The 20,618-nt window shown below is 42.8% G+C and overlaps 3 protein-coding genes across 3 annotated transcripts; 1 reads left to right on the top strand and 2 right to left on the bottom strand.

The window, feature by feature from the left end:
- Positions 1–771: 771 nt before the first annotated feature.
- On the bottom strand, positions 772–5,502 carry tubd1 (tubulin, delta 1; the record flags this gene model as incomplete). The annotated part of the gene is made up of 8 exons (XM_079225376.1): positions 772–1,125; positions 1,220–1,403; positions 1,487–1,615; positions 1,731–1,895; positions 2,122–2,353; positions 2,433–2,649; positions 3,400–3,547; positions 5,352–5,502. The coding sequence occupies 8 exons, from the start codon at positions 5,500–5,502 to the stop codon at positions 1,020–1,022; spliced, it is 1,332 nt and encodes a 443-aa protein (XP_079081502.1). The 3' UTR covers positions 772–1,019.
- A 938-nt stretch (positions 5,503–6,440) lies between these two features.
- LOC306742468 (ribosomal protein S6 kinase beta-1-like) lies at positions 6,441–14,871 on the top strand. The gene is made up of 14 exons (XM_079224859.1): positions 6,441–6,573; positions 8,054–8,097; positions 8,200–8,320; positions 8,491–8,559; positions 10,492–10,639; positions 10,781–10,838; positions 11,160–11,260; positions 11,472–11,562; positions 11,702–11,792; positions 11,906–12,013; positions 12,118–12,180; positions 12,295–12,372; positions 13,220–13,332; positions 13,577–14,871. The coding sequence occupies exons 1-14, from the start codon at positions 6,505–6,507 to the stop codon at positions 13,830–13,832; spliced, it is 1,410 nt and encodes a 469-aa protein (XP_079080985.1). The 5' UTR covers positions 6,441–6,504; the 3' UTR covers positions 13,833–14,871.
- Positions 14,872–16,333: 1,462 nt separating this feature from the next.
- On the bottom strand, positions 16,334–20,333 carry slc33a1 (solute carrier family 33 member 1; the record flags this gene model as incomplete). Its single annotated transcript, XM_079225431.1, has 8 exons — positions 16,334–17,294; positions 17,388–17,603; positions 18,515–18,632; positions 18,720–18,904; positions 19,028–19,227; positions 19,341–19,536; positions 19,646–19,799; positions 19,924–20,333. 8 exons carry the CDS (start codon positions 20,331–20,333, stop codon positions 17,127–17,129), a joined length of 1,647 nt encoding a protein of 548 aa, XP_079081557.1. The 3' UTR covers positions 16,334–17,126.
- Positions 20,334–20,618: the final 285 nt, after the last annotated feature.

Raw genomic sequence — 20,618 nt, 5'->3', positions numbered from 1 at the left:
TGGCCCTAGTTTCCAAGTCTGATTCTCTCTTTTATTAGTCCTTTGCATTTTTTTAGTTGAAGAATAACTTTGAAATGTTCATTCTCTATAAGCTATGTTGTGATCTTGTGGTGTTTAAAAACAGTTGTGAAGTGTCTTTAAACCCACGTGACGGAGCTAATGCTTAATGTTCTGAGAAATTAACATCTTTCAGGTAAGTGAACAGTTCAGCACGATCCGTTCTTGTTGTTTATCGGAGTTTATCAGACTTTTCAGCCATGTCGGGGAGAAGAAATCCAGCCTGAAACATACTGGTCCACTCCAGCTGGTGGATAAGGCCCCCGTCTATATTCTCACGGACTCCTCGACTCAACTTTCCCATCCCGTCAGCTAGCTTATCAGACTGGTGTTGGCTGGTAAATTAGCACGGCAACAACAGTCTGTAAGCTGGCTGAAGTTGTGGGCCTTCAGCCTTTTTGTTTGTGCCGCTCGGCTCAAAACTGATTTCAGTTGGTCCATTTGTGCAAACAAAGGCCTGTTTTTTTTGTCGTTCATCCCACTTCTGGGATACTATGATGGAAGAAAAAAAACAATGAATAAAGTGATAAAGTATGTTAACAGCTGTCAATTTTCTTTGGTCCTAATAACTGCTGGACACACTTAGTTGAACATGCATTTACATTTTCAAACTAGAAAAGCTTGGTAGCAGTTGGGGAGCTATTGATCACAACACATGGTCTTCCTCAGCAGATGGCGGTGCTCCGTTGGCAAGGGGGTTGTAGAAGTTTTTGATATGTTGTCTTAAAAGTTAAATCTGAAAGCAGCATTTGACAAAATGACCTAATTCCAAAGTCCATAACAAATGAATGTGTCTCCCAATGATACTTTTGGTGCAAAGAAATTGTCAGTTATGGAATTTGTTTCTTTAGGTGAACCAAATAAAATATTTTTTATTTACATGTTTATAAAAGAAAAGCGCGTAATGTGTTTGGGACATCCATTTCTAAGGGTCGGTGGTGGTCTTGTTCAGTTCTTCATCTCTAGAGCAGTTGACTGTAGCTGGAGATGACTTGCTCAATAGACGTAAAGCTGTCTAGAAAGTCCTCCTCTGAGATCCCAAATTTGATGTACTGGTGGATATAGGCCCTTTAACAGAGGAAAGGAAACATTAAAAGACATTTAATCCAGAAATAAAATGTTTAAAAGAAACTGTTTGGACCTAGCATTTGTTCTAACTCACCTGGATGCAAACATATTCCAGGCTTTCCCCACCATGTTGTCCAGAGGTCTGAGCAGAGCCTGGCTGTTACTGACCAGCGTAGCACATTTTTCATACTTGTTAAAAGGCACTGGGGATTTCCACAAATTGAAAGCTGCTTCTGACGAGAGCCAGGAGGTGTACAGGGCCGGGTCTTCAAAGCCACCTGTGGACAGCACACAGTTCACATCTCTTGTGCTGCACGCCTGAAGTTAAAATATTAAAACCTGAAAGCCATTTCAACCAGACCCGTCTCTGCGTTGTAAACGTCTTTCCCTCTCAGTATGAGCAGGTTGGCCAGGGAGCGGTTAAAGCTGGATCCTGCGAGACTCCTGGTCTGCTCAGAACCTGCAGGCGGACGCACCTGCCAGTCTATACCTGACACGGGACAAACGACGACTCCTCAGACGCGTTTCACTGATTACGCTCACTTTCAACAGCTCGACAAACTAAACTGAGACTGCATTACCAACGTAAATTTGACAGAACTTGCCTTCCTCCATCTTGGTGTTGGAGATGAGCATCTGCCGCAGGTGTTTGAGCATGCTGGGCCAGCTGAAGGTGCTGTAGGCCATGGAGGAAATGGGTACCTGAGGGATGGTGCACACGCTGAGCAGCTTGTACTCCGGGTGGCACGCCAGGGCGCTCACCAGCTCACCTGAGAGACGACAAAGCGTAAAGTCTACATTCGGGTACATGCAACGAGGAGATGGAAGGTCTGAGCTGATGATGTTTGGAGTCATTTCCTGTTGTGGCTGAATCAGCGGCAGAGGACGTTTCCTTCAGAGTCAAATTTTCCATTTATAAAATGTCCAAACAACTACACCTCTTCATATCCAACTCCAGGCCCTGTGGGGAAACCTGTGTGTCTCGGCACCGCTCACCCAGAGGATTTCTGCCGTAGACTCCGCGGGAGTCGGCGGTGAGCGCGGGCTGCAGGACGCTGCCCAGCTGGTGAGCGATCACCCTGTTGACGTCACCGAAGGAGATGTGTTTGATGTTGAGCAGCTGGCCGCAGATCCTGTGCACCGTGTCGTTCTCGTGCACCAGGATGGCGTCCGACAGCTGGTAGAGGTGAGCCAGCGTCAGCACAGAGTTGTAGTTCTGGACAATCACCTGAGGAGAAGAAGAAGAAAAAGATTTTAATAATGAATTATAATATTAAAAGATGAACGCTTGTTAGCCGTCTCCGTACCTCCCCGGTCCCGTACGGCCAGGTGAGGTGGTTGATGATGAAGGACTTGGGGTAGATGTCTCGCAGACACTGGGTAACGTAGGTTCCAACGCCGGACCCCGTGCCCCCCGCCACACTCATCATGGCCATGAGTCCGGCCAAGCGGTCACAGCGCTCCACCTCTCGCCTCACCAGCTCCTCCACCGCGTCTCTGTGACGCGGCCCGTGGACACAGTACCTGGTGGGACACAAGAAGCACAGGATTTATTTATGAAGCGTCAGTAAAAACAAAATGTCATACCGAGTTACATTTTGCTTGTTTTTAAAGCATGAAACAGTCCCAACTCAAAGCCTGCTTACGAGCTTCTTTTTTTTTAATACTTTTTGTGGTCGAACCGCCATTTCTAAAACGGTTTGATGCTTCATTTTAGAGCTCAACAATTATTCGATCAGTTAGTGCATCGACTGAAAATAAACCAGCAAATGTTTGGATTATCAATCAATCGTTTGTCATTTTTTAGGCAAAAACTTCTTAATTGTGATAGTTTGATCATTTTCTTTGTAACAAATGATACTAAACTGACATAACTTAAATAGAATGGGAAATTGTTGACAAATTTCACACAGTTCTAAGACAAAAGAGAAAACATATCTGCAAATTAACCCATAATGAGTCATATTTAACTTATAAATCAAAAGAGATGAGTCCTAAAAGTGCAATGGATGAATTCATAAGAGCTATTAAGTCATTGCATTCATCTCCAACCACTGACAGATTGAAAGCTTAGGGAAAATGCGAGTAAAATAGGCCTCGAGTTGGGATGGTTTTGGACATATTGACAAAACGATGAGGCGATTGCCAATGTTTTGCTTTATAATAGTCATGCTACTATGACAAAAACAGTGTTAATTTATGCGCCATGTGTTTTTTTTTTAAAACAGATTATTAGTTTTTACATATTTTACAGAAGAGGTCAAAATGTCATACCCATTAGCCCAGTTGTTCCCAGAGCCCTGCTTCTGGCTGAAGTGTGACGTCTCTCCGTACCTCCACATGCCAGACTTTGCAGCCCTGCTCATGCTCTGGTTGACCACTTTGGGCTCCATGTCAATCAGCACCGCCCTGGCTACGAGCTCTGGTGTTCAGACAGGGAGACATGACAGTTAACCATGAGTTGTTATTATGTGCAGGGTTCATACACATTTTGACCAATGGATTTCCATGACTTTAAACAAAATTTCCATGACTAAACATTTTGTGAAATCTCGGTGTATACAAGAAAAAGTGACAACATGTAGTATTTAAACTAACAATGAGAATGCAAAGCATACAGTAAACCTTAAATGACACAAATGAATGAGAGACAATGGTTTGATTAAAATAATTAACATCTATATAGATGCCTGTATGTACGCCTGCTTATATTTTGAGCGTTTTTCTTTTAAAAGCATATTCATTATTTCAAACTCGCCGTAAATGAACGTCATGAACATATGAATATAACACATGTCCATGACTTTAAAAATATATATATATATTTAAACTAAAATATTTAAAACATGACTTTTCCAGGTTTTTCATGACCGCAAGAACAGAAAGAAGTATGTATTATGAGGTATGTCCCCCGTAGAGGATGATCAGGTGACATCAGGGCCCTATTTCTCGTACCTGGCTTACTGAGTTAGCGGGCTAATTGTCAGGATAAGATGACGTAGGTCTGGCTTTCTCGGTTTCTCGAAGCAAGCTTAGATTAATCACCATAGCAACACAGCCAAAAATGTAAACCTGCTCCCTGGCAGGCTTACTGAAATTCACTGGATAAACTGGCCACTCCCACGGACAAAAAAGGCAGCTCCCTTCCTCATTGATGAAGGAGCGATATTAGTTATATTAGTTTTATAGGGAGAGAGTTCTTCCAGATCGCCAGGATCCATCCTTTACATTATCATGACTTCCTGTACACGGCGATATAGATTTTGCCGGCAAGAAATAATTTATTTACGAGAGCTTCTCGAGCCGCGGACATTGATCACCACAGGCGCAGCTGATCGCCCGTCTCAGACACAGACTATCAGCCGCTGCATGCCGCTGTTCTTAAGTTTATTTAGCTCTTCAGAAACTTATGGATGTGCTGAAAGCACTCATAATTATATGACAGTGTTATTAGTACACCATACATATCATTATTGTAGAACATGATTAAGGTGATCGTGATGAGAATACAGAGAATCACACACAATTTATTTTCACTGCTTAAATTGATTGGATTTCTGTTTATGAATAATACATACATACTGATCCGCCCATACACATATTCAAACTCCTAGTTATATAATATACACATACATGTATATACATATAGTACATGATTCATACGCGCATACAGTACATATATCCTCATAAGTATATATTTATTCGCAAATATAATCTGATTGATTTGGGTGATGAAACGCTTAAAATTTGCCGATACATTTTCCCAACACTGACGCATTTAACTTGATATATTTGCGACGCTTATGTCTCGCAGCGGGGCGATGTTAAAGTTGCGTTCACGGCAACAATGTTGCAAAGACTTTGGAATATTCGCAGCGCGTTTGCTGTGAATGACTACAGTATTGACTTCCTCAAATGCCTTCATGATCATCTCCTGCTTCTCAGTAGAGAGATAAAAGGAGGTTCCTCTGAGTTTATTGTCCATTGTACTGTTAGAACATCGTGGTGTCAGTGCTCGATTATTATCCCTTCTGAAGAGGAGCGGGCGCGCGCATTTATCCATATGACTGACGTCTGGCTAGAATTAACGAGACGTTTCAGCGCGGATGAGCCGTGAATAAACCCAGATAGCCTGATGTCAATCATCTCGCTAATTTAAGATGGAGATTAGGACATTTGCTTGACTTTGTTTAGCCAGGTACGAGAAACAGGGCCCTGGTGTTTACCTCCACGTGAAGTCTGGTGGAAGAACCGCTCGCATCCGGCAGCGCTGTACACTTTCCTCTGTCCCTCCAGAGCATCGCTGCAGATGACGTCAAACAGCTCGTGGCCCACCTGGTTACCGCACTGGCCGAGCTGAACTGTGACGATGGACATGTTTCCCCCCGGTGTGAAGAGCGGAGACTCCCCGGGAGGACCGGGAGGTTTCAGAGCACGCAGTCTGAGGTCCACCGGCGGGTTCACGCTGTGAGGGAGAGGTTTTCATGACGGAGTCCACGGAGCTGTCAGCATCTTTGTTGTTTAAAAGCGGCGCTCGTCCTGTCGTCCCCCGCCACGGGAAGTTGAAATGGCATTTCCGGTCGCAAGCTGTTCCAACCTTCAAAATAAAACGCTCATCCATATGTGGTGAGTTGCTGCGACCTGTTTGAATCCCAACAAAAATAATAAGTGTCAGATTTAAGTAATATGATGTAATGTATATTGGATATTATTATTATTTGTTATAGTGGTGTGCAGGTAATGGTAATGTATTATGTTACTGGGGTGTTTGTGATTAGAATAGACAGACATAAAAATGTTTCAACAACATAGTTTTCCTCAACGTGGACACAATTGTAATTTCCAATGGTTTACAATGTTTTTTTTCTACAAAATAGAGCCCATTCAAGTATAATACGTCTAAGTATTTAACTAGTAGCGGAGACGTTAAATGCACCTAAATATGTTTTGCGTCACCAGAGACTTGAATAGTACAGTCAGATTATTTATTTTTTAAATCCAGGTGCTTTTTTATTGGCCTAAGTATTTATATTGAGAATATTTTGTATTTCAGTTCATTGTTATAATCCTCTATAATGTGTCTTGCATCTAAAGGGGTGCCTGAACGTTGGTGTAAGTGCTTTCTATAAAATGCGACGTAAAGAACTAACTAATGAGGTTTATTTCATCTTTAATTTTAATTTGTAGTTAAAACTGACGTTGGTTTATAACAACAACAAAAAGCGAATCGCTCACGGTACCGCCCCTTTTGCCGAGCGTCGCAATGCTCATGCTCAGTGTAGTAGCCGGCTATGGCGGCGGTGTGTGTTCGTCCATGAGGTGGGGGGACGCCTGCTATTCTTGCGGTCTGTGACGGAGCGATCCGAGCGAAGCGTTGCCATGGCCGGAGTGTTTGACATTGATCTGGACCAGCCGGAGGAAAATGTCTCCGACGACGAGAACGAGGAGGTACTTCGATGGGGAGACGTTGAACGCGGCTGCGAGAGTTTGTCACGGTGGAAACTCTCCACGCCATAGTAGCTAGCTAGCTAGCTGTTAGCCTTGCCAGCCGTCACGGGCCTCCTCCCGCAGACGGGGCTCTCCGGCCTGTTCACACAGGGTTAGCGGAGGCTGACGACCTGACAGCGATCTCCACGGAGCTGTCACTCTGTTCTGTTATTAATTCAAGAGTAGCAATAGCTAAACGGTGAACTGCATGTGTGTTTTTTATTTTTATTTGCAATCCCGTCTCGTTGAAATAAAATCCTTTGGTGTCATGTCAGAGTTGTGCAAACAGAGCCTTACTTGGCCAAAGGTGCTGCAGTGATAAATGTAGCTCGGTGTGCAACAGTTTATTTTGGCAAGTCTGTCCCAGAGTGGGACTGTGGACACAGAGCTGGTCCATGTGTGTGTGTGTGTGTGTGTTTGTATTCACACCGAGCTTAAAGTGCAGCAGCAGCAGCAACAACATAACTGATTGCATACTTAACAATTACATGACACTGTTTTATTATTACTAAATGATGTGTGAATACTGCTTCATGCAAATGTGAATCAAGTATGTTATTACAGCAAAAGCACCATCGCATGCTATTAAAGGAATAGAATAGTCATTGAATAGGCGATAGCAACTCTGCACACACATCAGGGGTGTAGATTTGATCAAGATAAAGCATTTTTGGTTCTTTTTTTGTGTTGCATTAGTCTATGAAGGACGGATTGAGAAACTGTAATCACAGCAGCTCTTGTTGGTCGGTGTCACATCACAGCTCCTGTTTTAATGTGAAGCCAAACACCTTTATAAACTGACAGATCTAGTTAAGCTCAAGTTTTTGTATAATAGGATATCATGTAAGTTTGGCTGCAACTAACTATTATTTTCATTATCAATTAATCCAACAATAAATTTGTCCATTAATCAATTCATTTTTTGACAAGAAAAATGCCCTTTAAAGTCTACTGGATCCAAGGGGATGTCTTGACATTTTTTGTTTTGTTTGAGCAAAACCCAAAATATTCTGTTCACAATCAGATCACGGTGGTATTAATAACCGAGGAAAACAGCAAATCGTCAAACTGGAGAAGCTGTACCAAGAAAATGAATGATTTGAATATGCTTGATTCTATTTTTAGTTTATCTTCTTTGTTGCTTTTTATTTGTATCGCATGATAAGCATTGTAAATGTGATACTATCGTAGTATTAAAACAGACATGAAGTGTTAAATCGCAAGGGGAAAAAAAGGAAATACGAAAATGTTCTTATGAGATTAACGGCTCCTACAAAGTTCACAATATCAGAAATGAAGAAAGAAACTCAATCAAACAGATTTCTGTGTGGATTTTAAGCAGCGAGCTCATGTGTTCTCCATTGCAGTCCCTTCACTTCCTCATTGGAACAAATAAAGCTTCATGACTTGTGTTTATGTTTTGTTCTACTTTTCCTTGCAGATTCAAATCGGTGACATCATGGACCAGTGCAGTGGATTTGAGTTGTAAGTTTTCACTATGTCCTTCTGTGCTTGTGTTCATGTATATTCTTTGTGCAATCTTGTATCAGTGAAAACAAGAACACAATGCATTAACTGTTTCTGCAGCAACATGGACGACTGTGAGAAGATTGAGATATCGGAGGACAACGTCAATCAGGGGACGGAGAACATCAGACCCGAGTGCTTTGAGCTGCTGCGGGTCCTGGGGAAAGGTGGTTATGGAAAGGTACTTGTGGTACCCACGGAGCACCAAGCCTTGAGAAAGTACACCCAACACGCACCCACTACTACAAATATACACTTTGGATTATAGTTCCCTCTAGAACGCAAATAACTGAGTTGTACTGTTTATTTGAGTGTCTTAAACGTGTCAATCATTTCCCCCTTTTTGTGTAGGTTTTTCAAGTTCGAAAAGTTGTTGGCGCTGCATCAGGCAAAATATTTGCCATGAAAGTTTTAAAAAAGGTACATTCTTCTGCTTGAATACCTATAATTAGAGCTCTGTACCGTTGCTCTGTTTGTATCCTATGAACGTAATTGCATGCTTGTTTTTTTTTCTTTACAAATAAACATTATGTTGCTTCTGTCTGCAAATATGGGCTGTCCTTGAAGCCAGTGGTGGGGTAAGGTTTCACTGCTAGTTGGTAGAATGCCATCTGCACTGCTGCAGCCTTGGCACCTGCAAACACTCTGCCTCAGCCCATTAGATTCCGCTTGATGTTCACGCCGCTTCTGCTCGATTGGCTAAAATGACCCCAGTGACACGTTGAAGACCTGCCAGATTTCAACTGGTCGTCTCAATCGTTCAGCTTCAAAGGGCAGCACGGCTTTCCACGAGGGCCTGTGGTTTTGAAGTTAGAGCCCAGGGCCCGTGTTTGTGAAGCATTTAGGAGTAAGACATCAGTCATGACTTGCCCAAAATTCTCAATGACACATATGCAGTCCTGCATTTAGGCTCTTCCAGGTTTTAGGAGAGCTGCCGTACTGTCCCAACCTGTTGGGAGTTCTCAGCAGGCAGACGGCAGCAGGACAAATGGCAACACACACTCCAGCTAGTGTACACGCACACAATGTGCAACATTTGATTTAGAGTAACAAGATTTTTCAGAGTGGACTGGATATCATATTTTGTCCAAGATAATTCCACTGCAGAAAGTTACATTGTATTGCAATTTAAACTGAATTATAGCTGAAATATAGACGCAACAGCTGGGATGTTGAACTGTATTGCTATGGCTGCTATTATTCCACCTCAACATGTAATTATATCCTAAAGTGTAATTTAGTGTTATGTTTAATTCATATTTTCAGTTTAAATATATTTGTAGTCTTTTTGTGAACTAGCTTGTAATACAAGCGGTATAATGCTGTGATTAATCTAGATTTTCCTGCTTCACATTATTTCTAATTCAGAGAAAAAAACAGGAATGATTAATTAATTATGTTTCACATACCAATTATGTCATTGCCTCTTAAATGAGAACTTTGATTCTTTACTGTGCGTGCCTAGCGAGGCCCATAAACAACTTAAGTCCTACTCTGAGGTTGAGTCACTGATTCTTAGATGCTTGATTATTTAAAATAAAAAAACCGTCCTGCCCAGATTGCAGGATGTAATAGCCCACAGCATCGTAGAGCAGCAAGTGCATGACTGCTAGTTACCTTTTGCAGTGTTTGGTAGTCAGTGAACAGAACAAAGGCCTTTTAAAAGTCCCTATTTAATGCATGATTCAGAATCGGTCTCGGCAATCAGTGAATGTTGAAGACATTTGAAGGTTTCTCAGTCGGCGTGCTCATACTACACCGTTTCAAATGGAAGGGCTTGTCCCAGCCTCAGTTTAGCTCCATCTGCTGTGGTAGTTCTGACACTTTAAAGCTGAGAAAACATAGCTGCTGACAGGCGGCTCTTTAACTCTCCGACAGAAGTGGTTAGCAAACATAAACATCAGCAGCAAAGAGGAGAGGAACAGAAGACACTGTACATATAAAACCTCAGTCATGCTCGGACTATCGACATCATTATTCTCCGTCGACTTTTTAAAGTCTTCATTATGAAGCTTTAGTGTTGAGTGAGTGATCATTAAGGACGTTGTAACCAGAAGCAACAATAGTAATTGGCATGATCTGCCTTGTTGAACCGTATTCATTGATTAAACTACATCCGCAATAATTAAGGAATGTCGCTCCTTTATCATAGTTGCCCCCGGCCTCTCGGATGTTGTATAGTGGAATGCTTTCGCTTTCTCTCCATAATAGTCATAGTAGAGACAAACAAGCAAACATATGTCAGCTGTTTGTCGTTGAGAGCATTTCACTTCGACATGGATGAAAACACGCCCGTCGTCTGCATCTTGAGTTGACTAATGCTGATGTGCTTCTCCGGGGCGGGGCTACCAGGCTATGATTGTACGCAACGCCAAGGACACGGCCCATACAAAGGCAGAGAGGAACATCCTGGAGGAGGTGAAGCATCCCTTCATAGTTGATCTCATCTACGCCTTCCAGACCGGAGGGAAGCTGTATCTCATCCTGGAGTACCTGAGCGGTCAGTACGAGACATGCACACTCTGCATATTACGCAAGCGTGAAATCACTTCTCCTCCTGAGGGCAACCTAGCCTTTGGAGGCAGTAGAGATGTATGTGTCACCTTTGTTAACAGTATAACAATTGTGTTCACCTGTGCAGGAGGAGAACTTTTTATGCAGCTGGAGAGGGAGGGCATCTTCATGGAAGACACAGCCTGGTGAGTGGTGTGTGTATAAGGATGCTCTGATATCTCGACAGACTGTCGGTATCATCCGCTACCAAGTCAACATAGAAAATGTATGTTAAGTTGTATGTGAGGACACACAATTATTTATTTTGAAATCATCACACAAGGTGTACTGTACTGCATCTACCTGTAGCTTCCCCAGTAAAAGTAACCCAACAATGGGTTTTATTAACTACAAACATATGACATACAGTCCCAGTCCGGTAGATTGGCATTTGGAAATAAGGCGCTATTTATTGGCTTGAAGTTTATTGTATTTAGTAAGTTTTTTTTCTTCTTCTTTGTCTTTAGTTTCTACCTGGCAGAGATCTCCATGGCTCTGGGCCACCTGCACCAGAAGGGCATCATCTACAGAGACCTGAAGCCTGAGAACATCATGCTCAACAACCATGGTGTGTGTGTGTTTATATTTTTATGTGATGGAATTAACTCAAACCTGCCTGCACTTCCAAAGAAATGTCCTTATTGTCTTTGTATTTGTCCTTTTTAAACGTCACTATCCATATGCACAAATATCATGTCACAGAAATAACAGTAAACAAAGACCTGGTTGCAATTTAACAATTGTAAACTATTGCATATGAATATGTGCTTTCCTTCCAGGGCACGTAAAGTTGACAGACTTTGGACTGTGTAAAGAGTCGATTCACGACGGCACGGTCACCCACACTTTTTGCGGCACCATCGAATACATGTAAGTATTCACTCTTTGATGCACTCGCATGCAAACGGGCCTCCTCACTCACTCGTGCCCTCCCGCCTTCGGTCCTGCTCGGTGTTGACTCGTTTCCATGAATTCATGAGTAAAGAAGTGTGCACTCGCATTGTTGCAGGGCCCCAGAGATCTTGATGAGAAGCGGACACAACAGAGCGGTAGACTGGTGGAGTCTGGGCGCTCTGATGTACGACATGCTCACCGGAGCGGTCAGTTAAACTTTCACAACATAGAGAAGCTTTCTACTATACTACTTTAAAAAATATGCTTCATAATTTGGGATCGTTTGTGTAACCCCTTCCTCTCTTTCTTCCCACTGTAGCCACCGTTCACTGGTGAAAACCGCAAAAAGACCATTGACAAGATCCTGAAGTGTAAGCTCAGCCTCCCACCCTACCTCACACAAGAAGCAAGAGATCTCCTGAAACGGGTATCTCCTGTTTGCTTTCAGCTTATACCACCTGTTGTTTATCCAAAATAAGTGTGGAGTTGTTGTGTAAGTATTCTTTTGACACTTGACTGCTGGTTGTACAGCTGTTGAAGAGAAACGCCTCGTCGCGGCTGGGAGCGGGAGCAGGAGATGCCACCGAGGTGCAGGTGAGTTACTGTCCCACAAAGCGGCTCGGGACATGCTGGTGGTGACGTACGCGGTTGCTGTTGTTGCATGAATGGCGGTTTTACGGCCTCGTCTTTGTGTTTGATGTCCCACAGGCTCATCCCTTCTTTAGACACATCAACTGGGAGGATTTACTGGCTCGGAAAGTGGAGCCCCCCTTCAAACCTTTCCTGGTGAGTATCAGAGGAGCCGGGACACGAGGAGTTCCCAATTAAATGTTGACTTTTGTGAGCTTCGAGATGAGTTTTAAATTCCGGCTACCTGCACAGATTGAACCAACTGAACCCATTTTGGTAATTCAAGCCAGGCCTTCTCGTGTTCCAGGCCCACATGTTGCTGTTGACACATCTACTCGGGTTGCTGCACCTGCTCACCTGCGTTTGTCTTCCCTTCTATTTTGGCAGCAATCGGCTGAAGACGTGAGTCAGTTCGACTCGAAGTTCACCAGCCAGACGCCGGTCGACAGCCCGGATGACTCCACCCTCAGCGAAAGTGCCAATCAAGCCTTTCTGGTGACTTTTCCCCCCAACATTTTTACGTCTTTTGTTTGTTTTTGTTCTGCCTCCGTATGTTCGTACCTACGCCCAGTCTGTGTGTGTATTTCGTGTGGCACAAAGATCAAGGTCACTGTGACCTCATCCCAAAATAACAAACAAAAAAGATGTATGTACTAATTAAGACGATAACATGATGAAGTGATTGAATTTTAGACGGATGTGAATCTGAATTATCTCGTGAACACTAAAGAAAGTTCATGTTTTCCAGATTCGCACAATAGACGGTTAATTCTACAGGCTTGTAGTTAATCAGTATTTTTGCCTGTAAAGTTAAATTGTTTATGCGTCACAGTACAGCAAAAATAACCAAATCAGTCGGGTGGCGCATCAAATATCAGCTTGAAAGCGTTGCTGATTCACGCTGCTGCCTCTGACTCGGTAACACAAGATGTCTTCCTGCCCCGCAGATGTGACCGTGCACCAACTGCAGCTGTGTTTGTCTCTGATGTCTTTGTTGCTGTAGGGTTTCACGTACGTCGCTCCGTCAGTCCTGGAAAACATCAAAGAAAGGTTCGCATTTGAGCCAAAAATCCGCTCACCTCGACGCATCGTGGGCAGCCCAAGAACACCTCTGAGGTATGTCGGCAGCAGCCACTTGGCTGAGTTGTTGTTCTGGTAGTTTTAGTATGTGTTTTATTCAGTCAATCATTACATACAAATCAAAAAAATAGTTTTTTATAAATAATCCTTTTGAAAAGCAACTGCCTCCTCAACAACAGATTATTGTACATACGAGTTTTAACTAATTCGTTAACATAGCAGAAACAAATGCCTCCCGGTTACATCTGTCTGTTTATTTCCTCTCCTCTTTCCCTTTCAGCCCAGTCAAGTTCACGAGCGGGGAATGCTGGGCCCGGAGCCCCCTTCTCCCTGGCGCAGGGCCCAGTGTCCTCCAGTCACCTCAGGACCAGGCCATGGAGCTGTCCACCCCGGAGCAGATGGACGTCTCAACGAGCTCCGAGGTCTCGGCCCCTCTTCCCATCCGCCAGCCTACCGGGGTCAACCTGGGTCAGATGAAGCAGCAAGCCTACCCCAGCATGGCCAAGCGGCCCGAGCATTTACGTATGAACCTATGACCCGCTGCGCCTCTTTAGGAAAGTTTATCTCTTGACTCTTTTTTTATTTTTTAAAAGAAACAAAGCAAAAAGGTATGGATGCTCGAGACAATTCAAAATCTAAAATTGCACATCCGCACACTCCGCATACTGTCACAACCTGGAGTTTGTGCGTGGGTCTGCGAGTCAGGCGTGCTGCAGTTAAAGTGCTGCCGACGATATCAGCGCCTCAACACTTCTCCTCGGGTCCCGTGACCTTTGTCTTCTGACCCCTCCCCTTTCTGAACTGGACTTGTAGGACTGGAAACCTTTTTGAGGAGCATTTCGTGCGACCTGGAAATCAAAGGCCACCATGTATCACACAGTATGCAAGCTATTTACTCTCAAATGCCGTCAGTCTACTCTACAAGGGGACGTCCAAAGTGCTTTGTGCTATTTGAATGAATGCCAGTGAGGCAAACTGCTTCCATCGGGAGATTTTGAAAGTTCTTCTCAGACAAAACAAATAATGCTTCCTGGCTCTGAGTGAAATTATGTTAATTATTGGAGAAAGATCAAAGAAATGAGCATTGTGAGCAGCGGACAAACGGAGGTTCTGGTATTGATGAATATAGCTTCATGTCTTAAGATGTTTTACACAATGGATGCATTAACTGTGCTATACATCAATCATGACTCAATGAGCCTCAATTAAACTAGAAAGAAAATGTTGACTTTTTACATTCTTTTGGCATCAAAGGCTTATTTGATGTGGTAACCAAACTCTTAAAGCGTGCTACACTGTACGACGAATCACTGGATTAGTTGACACACATCAGACGTAATTCAGCTTGATCACCACGACCACCCAAAAATGTCACACTGATCTCGGCGCTGCTTTGTGTGGCTCTGGTCGCCCCGTAGACCGCGGGCCTCAGCGCCGACAGACCCCCAGCTGAACCCCGGAGAGTTCATACTGGAGACGGTGGCACCAGTTGATCTGGATCTGCAGTTGTGGGGTGTAATGCTCCAAAAAACTCTACAGCCTCTTACATCAGCTCACTTGTTCAGGTGGGACTTTTTTTTTTTAGAAATTCCAAAAAGAGAATTCTAATAAAATGTAAAAAATATATATATACACAGAATGCATCGTGTTGTTTTTTTTGTATGAAAGGAAAAACATCTGGAGACCTCATAAGTGCACATGTTTTTTTTTTAATTGCGCATAAGATTTGTTTCAGAACTCAACATTGCATCCCATGAATGTCAAAGATCTTCACATTCATCATCAGAATATGATAGAGCACTATCATGACAGATTTAAACTTCTTACTTTACCATCACCCTGTGCTATACTTTTACTTTATATGAATGAGAATTTGAACTCATTGTAAACTAAAATTGTGTAAAGTAAAAAATAAATGAGTAATTTTTTCATTCCAAAGGAAAATAGTCAGTCAAAGAATAAATTAAAAGTATTCTTTTTTGCAGCTGAAATACACCTAAAAGCCAATCTAGCAGATTAAAGTATCTGATCAGAAACTGATCTAAAACAACAAAAAACAGTCATCTAATAGGTTTGTCAAAGAAAATCCAAACAACAAATCTAGTGCCCTGATAAGGCAGCGATAAAACAGTGATGTGCTGGTACAAAAACAGAAGGAAGGCCCAATCAACATCAAACAAAGGCATGCAGTGTAACTTTTAACTGATGTTCATAAGAGACTTTAATGCATTCTAGAGGACTCACTGGCCAAAAAACACAACTGCTGCCATAGTAAACTGAAACCGTTTGACCTTTTACATGTAGTTCAAAGTCGGCATCGGAAACAAACGATGCCAAATGAGTTAAAAATTAAGCTGTGACATGAACCCTGATTGTGTGCTTCAACACTTTCATTTGACAGAAGTTTTTCAATGCTGTCACATTCAGCCCTACATACAATATGAAAACATAAACCCGCTTATCAAGTTTCTCTTCAAGGCTGCTGGTCTGGGATCTCAACTGGTTTTGGGAGCAAGAAATTTACTCAATGTATTTAATGACATACTTCTCAGGCTGGTGTTAATGTTCCACTCTGCAAAACCGGCTTTATGGATGTTAAGACGTCTTAATGAAGACTCCTGTAATACATTGTTGCATTAATAGTTAGTATACAGCATATATATATATATATATATATATATATATATATATATATATATATATAGGGAATATAAGTTTTCTTTTTGCAACTTAAAAATGCCTTGGCAAAGATAATGTACCAACCAGGCCCCATTGATAACAAAGAGGTCCCATCAGTTCAAAGCTGTCCAATAATGCGATTAAAGATTACATTTGGTCCTATGATGGATACAACTGATCAAATTTAATTAAGGAAAGTGTAGAAAACTAAAGATTTGCTCCAAGAAACGTTTTTAATGTTTCAGACATCTCACTTCACTTGACGATATTGGTAATAATAAAGTTATTCATGAGGATATGTGTGCTTAACTTCAAATTCTGGAGTATGTATAAAGAAAAAAAAAACGCAGTGGATAAAACAGTCATGTTTTGTGCAATCTACCAAATCAAAAGGCTTTGAAAACACCAAACAAGGCACAAATCACTTAAGAGGAAGAAAATATAAATTTAAATAATGATTTAAATAATCATTTGTTCCGATCTGAGTCAAGCAGCAATCAAAGATAGTCTTCACACTTGGTTTAACCAGCATTCGGACACTTCATGTGTATGTTTTGTCTTTTGCCTTTAGTATCCGGTAATATAGATACAGTGATGACTGTCCAGGAAGGTAAAAAAAAGTGTGAAGTAACTGGTTTTCGCGTTAGCTCAATTTCTTTTTTTAACATTATTTTTTGCTCATATTTGGGCCAAAAGGAAAAAAACTGCACAAAACAACTCAACGTGTACTTCCCACATTGTATAAACTCATACAACCTGGCAATCCAAACGGGTAAAAACAACCCTTAAGTTTAAACATATTCTTTGAGCCAGCTCTTGTTTGGTTAAGCTGTTCCAAGCAGCAGAATATGGTTTCAGAAGATGGTTTGACTGGTTGTTTCAGTTTTTAGGGCACTGTTGCAAAAGCACGAGTAACGATGAGATGGATTTTTACCTCTACAGAGACAATGGAGTCCATCAGATTAAATGCCCCTCAAGGTAACAGAGGTGACAAAGTGTGAGTGCTTTCTTGACGCAGCAACTAGAGCAGGACCAGCAGGACCTGCTGGACTAAACGGACGAGAATGGAATAACAATATGTCCACCATTCAGCTGTCTTTGGAGCAGAGTATGCAGAGGTAGAAGAAGAAAGTGGCACTGACGAGGCGTCATCACTGATTCACTCTGCACCTCCATGCAGCGGGCTTCTGTTCCTGCAGGCGCCTCATCTTCTTGCCAAACCACACCCACCAGACTAAACCAATCACAACGCACACCACTGACTCCACGTAGTAGCCGTCTAGTGTAGTCACACAAGCGCCGCCCTCCTTAACGCACAGCTGGAAACGGGAACAGGGACAAAGGAATCAGTGTATCAATTCGAGGTAATGACAGACACCACTGTGCAGATTTTCCCCTCGCTGCTTACTCACCCCTGCTTCCTCTACAGAGCCACAGCTCTGCCCGACGGCCCCCTGACACTCCTTAGAGGTCAGGGGGTCCACCATCCACAGAGCCAACGTGGAGGGCCAGTTCCCACCGAGGTTAGTGACCGTATTCAGCAGGGTCATGTAGGTCCCGCCGATGAGCGGGTCGCTCACTTTGGCGTGGAAGGCCATGCACGCCACGTACATGCTGTATAACGTAACCTGGGGAACATTTATTCAAGCTGATCAAATGTCAAACTTACTATGATATTTAACAACTTAATTCTCATCACATCAATTTAAACTAAACGTAATTGCCATTTTTCAATCCTTTTGACCTAATGGTAAAAATCCAAGGTCCAGAAAAAGAATAATTATATAATCAATACAAATTTATTATAAATATTTTCTTTAAGGCCAAATGGGGAAAAATGACACAAATGTAACCCTCCCTCACGAAAATATGCCAGAAGTGTGAAAAAAAGAGAGAAAGGGTATAAGTATGCTCCGGTCTCTGATACTTTATATTTCCTTCTATTGCACAGTGACCTCTGCAGGCAGAGGTAGGAAATTAAAGAAGGTCGTTGGGAGAGAAAGGAACTCATCTTTCACACTCGTCTGCCTTTGAACACCATTATACCTAAAAATGAGGCCATGACAAACATCGGTGTGTCTGCAACACACGTTCAGATAAACCTGTTGATCAGAAGCTTTTAATTGCTTCAGTAATGAAGACAAAACAAAACTAAGAGTCTAAGAGCTAAATGCTAACATGTACAATGCTTACCATGTTAGTATACTAAAATGTGCTACTTAGCAATAAACACAATGTACAGCTGAGGCTGATGGGAATGTCATTAGTTTTGCAGGTAATTTGTCATAAAACAAAGTATTACACAAGTTGTGGTAATTTTCAACTCATTGCAGCCAGTTTCCACCCATCTTATGAGCAGTCTGAGACATACAGTCCTGTTCATAACGTGCAGAGGATTAAACGGCCTTTCTAAGCAGCACACTGTGCCTATCTGCACATTGCTGAGATCCTGTCTCCTGGAAAAAGTAGATACAGGCCGGGCTAGAAGAGGTAAAGGGATGAGAAGCGCGATATTAAAGAGAGTAACAGAAACACAAACCTGATGCAATGCGTAGCTCAACAGCACGATGGCGTAGTAGTAAATCGGGAACCCTCCGTCATGCTTAACGCTGGGCGTCCACCACACCAGCAGAGCGTAACCCAGTCCTATGAGCAACCTGCAACCACAAACAGCAGCACTCTGTCAGCTTTTAGTTTCTTAAGTGTGTGTGTGACTGGGTTTGTGAGCCTGTGTGTGTTCCAACCTAAAAGGGAAGGCCTTGTAGAAGACATCCAGAGGTCTGGGCCCTGCGGTGTATTTGCTGATGATCACAGGTAGTAGGATCTGCAAAGGCACCATGGGCACTGCCAGCAGTGCCAGCTGCTCCTTGGGAACTCCGGCCTCCACCAGCTTCAGGCCCGTCACTGCATCTGCTGCCGAGAACCCAATCTGAAACACAAGGAACAGGAGAAATCTTTCATTCACTTCAGATATTAGTGTCAAGCAGCAAATGTGTATAAGCAACACTTTCAAAGTCATATTTCAAGAGGGAACCAAAGATGTTTCACGTACTTTGGCGGTGAGAAGCAGGGAACAAAAGGTGAAGACTGTGGGCATCTTGATGATAGAGAACAGCAGCTTGTAGGTTTCCATGACACCCTGTGTTTCCTCTTGGACTCGAGGCTTTCCTTTGCCTTGCTCATTTTCTCTTTTCATGATGGCTACCAAAGTCGTGGAAACCAGGAACACAATTCCCCAAAAAAACAAGAACTCTGCAGCCGAAGAACAGAAAGCATTAGAACATTACACTTCATTAAACTCATCACCAGAAAGTACTGCTCTGTTGTAAAAACACATCCTCTGTGAGGTCAGAGGAAATTAATACCTGACAAGGTGATAATGCCTGTGTCCTTGGGCTCTGCTCTGAGGTATTTGTTGCAGAAGTCTGCAGACTCCAGAGCCAGAAAAAGCACATTTCCCAGGAAGTATCCAGCTGTCTGGCCCACAGAGTTGCATGTAGAAGCATATCCCACATTCTCTCTGGACAACATAGTCAGGGCCCAGCCATCCACAGCTATGTCCTTAGAAGCAGAGAAGGCACAGAAATTGGTCGACAGGAGTAAAACATCTAATTGAATGTAATTATCTTCCTGAATGTGTGTTTGCGTCACGGTGTTTGCGATCGCCTACCTGTGTGGCTGCAAGGAAGGCAAGCATAAAGAAGACCGCAGTGAGCATTACCACCTTCGGTCCTCCTTCACTTTGCATCAGTGAATTTACCGTCACAGAAAGGTAGAGCATGAAGAGGCCCAGCAGGTACTGTGTGGGCACCAGCCATGACTTTCTGAAAAAGCAGGTGGGAGGTAAAATAAATATATATTTACAATACATCAGGAAGAAGTTACACAGTGTAGGGGGGAAAAAAAACAAAACATAAACATGTATAAGTATGCGTGTGTCCTTCTTACCGTCTACCAAACCTGCTGAAGTAGAGCGCGTCCACCAGTGGTGCCCATAAGAGTTTGAGACTAAATGGCCAGAAGACAAAGCTGAAGAAGGCTTGGTCTCTGTAGCTGACGCTCTTACTCTGTAAGATCAGAGGGATGCTACCAGCCAGTCCCAGAGGAATCCCCTGCAGCACATACAGGAACAGCAGAAGCAAAATGTTCCCCAACTCGCCACGGATCCCCGGCCGGACTCTGTGCCTCCTGTCCTGCGTGGACAACACTCTAATGAGACCCTCCCCTTCCTCTTCCACCTCTGGTTCAGAGCTTGTCTCTCCCTTGTCCATGCCCCTGATGTTTTCAGAGAAGAGGGTGGTACCCGCGATCTTCCTCTGCCTCCCGTTCTTGTGCGTTATCAAATCAGAGTGCGCCATGTTGGAACAGTGGGCATCAAACCCGCTGTACCCTCAGCGAATCTGCAGAAAAATAATATAGGGAACTATTTAAGCAGCGAAATTGACTGCATGTCTGCCATGAATATTTTCAATCATTTGAATACCATTAAGATTGTTATCATTGCTGTTTGGAAGGCATAGCCACAATAGCAAAGGTACAGAATGTGACAGGCAGACACGCTGTTAATAGCAAGAATAAAGATACAATAAACAAATGGAATAAAGTAGAAAACAATATTGAACAGAAATGTGTGTGTCATGGTA

Source organism: Taurulus bubalis (assembly GCF_910589615.1).
Source record: "Taurulus bubalis genome assembly, chromosome: 10".
Taxonomy (NCBI): domain Eukaryota; kingdom Metazoa; phylum Chordata; class Actinopteri; order Perciformes; family Cottidae; genus Taurulus; species Taurulus bubalis.
The sequence above is the reverse complement of the archived record's forward strand: the minus strand, read 5'-3'. Positions and strand labels throughout refer to the sequence as shown.